Source organism: Octodon degus, unplaced genomic scaffold (assembly GCF_000260255.1).
Source record: "Octodon degus isolate 3935 unplaced genomic scaffold, OctDeg1.0 scaffold00045, whole genome shotgun sequence".
Lineage (NCBI taxonomy): Eukaryota > Metazoa > Chordata > Mammalia > Rodentia > Octodontidae > Octodon > Octodon degus.
In genome coordinates this window covers 12971834-12975683 of record NW_004524621.1, presented here as the reverse complement: position 1 = coordinate 12975683, position 3850 = coordinate 12971834, and the positions used below count along the sequence as shown (strand labels likewise).

General features: G+C 52.2%; 1 protein-coding gene across 1 annotated transcript in view; it reads right to left on the bottom strand.

The window, feature by feature from the left end:
- Positions 1-1523: 1523 nt before the first annotated feature.
- The window catches only part of Aqp3 (aquaporin 3 (Gill blood group)), a 5555-nt gene continuing 3228 nt past the window's right edge, over positions 1524-3850 (bottom strand). Inside the window, exons 3-6 of the mRNA XM_004631918.2 lie at positions 3340-3477; positions 2865-2983; positions 2345-2562; positions 1524-2253 (exon numbers count right to left, since the gene is read on the bottom strand). Of these exons, the coding sequence (XP_004631975.1) occupies positions 2085-2253; positions 2345-2562; positions 2865-2983; positions 3340-3477 (644 nt within the window). The 3' untranslated portion in view covers positions 1524-2084. The remainder of the gene's footprint in view (positions 2254-2344; positions 2563-2864; positions 2984-3339; positions 3478-3850) is intronic.

The window sequence follows — 3850 nt, the reverse complement described above, 5'->3', positions numbered from 1 at the left end:
GGAGAGGAGAGGAGAGGAGAGGAGAGGAGAGAGAAAAGGTGTTAGAAAGGTGGGGCATCAAATATGTGGCCCCTATAACTGGAGTGAAACTTCAGCCACAGCCTCTCCCAAGATTTATCCTTCTTCCCCTGAAAGCCTAGGTAGGGGCCAAGTCTTCTGGCTCAGATTCCCCAGCATTTGAGCTGTTCCTGTGGGGGAATGAGGGGATAAGGAAGTCACAGAGACCTGAGATGCCACAACCTGCTGCACTCCTTCCTCCCAGGATCCTGGCTACAAGACCTGACACTGCCATCCACCCTCTCCAGCCCCAATCTCATCTTCGAGGAAAAGCACAGTCTCCTCAAGGCCTTAGGGATCTTCTGGCCACATGGGGTTGCCTCTGTTGGAGAGCTCAGGGAAAGTTAAGTAGTACCCAGGAAAGGAAGGCAGAAGTAGAGAGAGCTCCTGGGGTTCCAGTTGCCAAGCCTCTTGCATCCCTAGGCTCACACCAGTCAACCTCTGCCTAACTGGGCCCAGATGCCTCAGACTACACAAATGAAACAGAGGAAAAGGAATGAACACAAAGGTGATTCAAGGCTTGGGCAGGTGACTAGACAATGACAGAAGAGTGAAGAAGATGGGGGGGGGGATAACTCATTTCTTGGAAGAGGACTTAAAGCAGATCCGGGTGATTTCGAAGAGCTAAGATGTGAGTTGAGTTTTCCAGTGAAAGCCCCAAGTAGAAAAGCACAGAAGTGCATGAAGGTGGCTGAGCTGAGGTGCTGGGGTAGCAGGGATAGGGGCCAGGTCCTGGAGGAATGGATGGCAGATGGAGGGCTTTAGACTGTGTCTGAGTGGATGAGAACCACAGAGTTCTCCTCTTGCAGCAGGGGTTCAGGAAGAGTCTCTGAGGGCAGTATGGGCTGGAGGCTGGAAGGTAGCAAAGGGGAGCACAGCCAGGGTCTGGGTGGAGGTGAGAAACACTGAACAGCTTGTAGAAGGCAGCATAGGTTCCTTCTCTGACTGGCCTCTTCCAGTGATGGGAAACTCACCTCCTCAGTTCTTTCCTTGGGGCAGCTGTGGGTGGGAGAAGACTCCTCCCTACAAGTGGCTCCAGCCGGGTGGTGAGGTATGGGTACCGGGAATGGGAAGACATATTCACTGCACTGTGGGTGCCCAGAAGGACGGGCACTGGGGACCACAGAGTGTAAGCTGAGTGTCTGAGTGAAAAGACTCTCTGACCTCTTGATGTCCACCTGGGCAGGGCCAGGGTTGGAGCCCCGAAGCACTCTGGCCAGATTAAATACCCACCTGGGTCCCCTGGGAATTTGTGGCCAGACACACTGAAGGCACCTGACCTCAGGAAAACCACAGAACAAACAGAAAGATTCTGCACAATTGGCACTTTTAGGCATACATTTTATTATTTTTTTACAAAAAGCAAAAGAATACGTTGTCGAGTGGACTATTAAAGGGGTGAAGACCCTTTTATTAAAGTAGTCTCCCAAACCCCCATCCCTAAGACTGTAACATCTGAATAAAACAACATAAAAGCATAAAAGCAAACATGAAACTTATGACCTGGACTTCACCACCTCCCCCATAACAGAAACATGTTACACAGTTTCTACTCAAGGATTCTAGAGCTCCAAATGGGAGCAGGGGCCCCTCCTCCCCAAAACCTAAAGAAGACCCACTTAGAAAGAAGAGCACACACACACACACATACTCAGAAACACACACACACACCAGGGCCCTCCCTATGGAGCCCCTAACTATACACACCTTGGTACTTCCCTCACTCAGAGGGACGTAGTACCTCTCCTTTCTCTTTGGCTCTCTGCATCATTAGGATCTTTTAGGAAAGCTTAGGCTCTTGCCCTGAATATCTGGGAAACACCACACATACACACACACACACACACACACACACACACACGCCTGCCTGCTGCTCATTTTCTTTCTCTGTACAATTGGGCAAGTCCCATGGAATCTCGGAGGAGGCAGACCAGCTGGGGTAGATATGGAGGGGCTTCTAAGTAGTGGTCCCTGCACAGTCATTAATGTTCAAGGGAAGGGACAGGACAGGCATGGCCACTGCCAGATCAGATCTGCTCCTTGTGCTTCACATGGGCCAGCTTCACATTCTCCTGTTCAGTGGAGGGTGGGGGCTGCTCCAGGTGGCAGCCAATCATGACTTGGTACACAAAGACACCCGCAATGGAACCCAGGAGTGGAGAGACGATGGGCACCCACCACCAGTGCCGGCCGGTCCTGGAGGGCAGACAAGTGTGGTCAGGAGAGGGTGGGGCAGAGCAGAGAGAGTGGCTGGGGCCAGTGGGGGGGGGGGAGGCACTGTACTTACGTGAAAACTTCTGAGCCCCAGCCAGCAATAGCTGTGAAAAGGCGGGGCCCAAAGTCGCGGGCAGGGTTGACGGCATAGCCAGAATTGAAGCCCATGGAGGTGCCAATGACTAGGACCACAAGGCCCACAGTGAAGGCCTCCAGGCCGCGGGGAACAGGATTGTTGTAGGGATCGACAATGGCCAGCACACACACAATGAGGGAGGCTGTGCCTATGAACTGGGGAGTTGGGAGAACAGAGTGAGGGGCAGCTCTCTCGTGCACTCTTATTCCTCCATCTATTCTCTACAGTTCCTAGAATCCTGCTGCTTAAAACAGTGGTGTGAGAATGTTTGGAGTGCAGGAATTTACAAGGAGCTGCATGTTTTATGAGGACCAGCCACCATGCTCCTTTGAAGTGGTGCCCACAATTCAAAAAATCTTGCTGTAATCAAGGAGTCCTGGCAACTAGCCAGCCCAGGAGCAGCCCAGGGAGTTTGATCCTCCTCAATGCATTCCCCTCACACATCCCCAGGCCATACCTGGTCGAAGAAGCCATTGACCATATCCAAGTGTCCAGAGGGGTAGGTAGCAAAGATACCAGCTGTGCCGTTGGGGCCTGAGACTACAAGCTCATTGTTGGCGAAGCTCCAGATTGCATCTAGTGGTGGATTAGACCCAGAGTGGGTGAAGGCAGAGACCTGAACCCAGCCTCCCCCCATATGCTGGTCCTCCCCACCCTCTCACAGATCACAAGTGAACAGAATCACTGCTGTATTACTTGGGAGGCACAGTGGGCAGGTTGGGTGGAGTGGGCTGGGTGGGGTGAAGAGCCTGAGACTGTTGTTGCTCAATTCTTTGCTTTCCCCTTGTGCCCACTACTTTGGGCCTATGAGTGAGAGTGTGAGTCATGAGCCTAGGGCCTGGGAAGGCCCCAGTTGTCTGTCATCGAAAAGCCTGGTGCCAACATCCAAAGCAAAGGATGGTGGTGGGGGAAGGCAGAGTGGGAAATCTTACCGTAGTACAGCCCAAAAATGATCCCGGCACCCAAGAAGGCTCCCAGGGTCTGAGCCAGGGTATAGATGGGCAGTTTGATCCAGGGCTCTCGTGCCAAGAAGCACATTGCAAAGGTCACAGCAGGGTTCAGGTGGGCCCCTGGGTAGACAGGAAGTAAAACCTATTAGCTATAGTCAACTGCAGGGGGGATACCAGAACCCTCCTCTCTGGTCCTAAAAAAATGGGTTGCAAAGGCTCATTGTACAAGAGGTTGGTTGGACTATGTAACAAGCAGACTCATAGTCTTGTGATTCCAAGGTAAGAGTTAAAGATTCTAGCTGCCAGTTTTCTTCTCTACCCTCTTCTCCCAAAGTGAGGTCACTGCCATGACCTACTGCTGGAAATGTCACTACTCAGTGGAATACCTACTGGGAATGGTGCTGAGGGGCAAAGACTGTATGGGTGGGGCTGGTGAGATGGCTCAGTGGTCTAAAGCAACTACTTAGAACAAGCTTAGCAAAGCACAGGGACC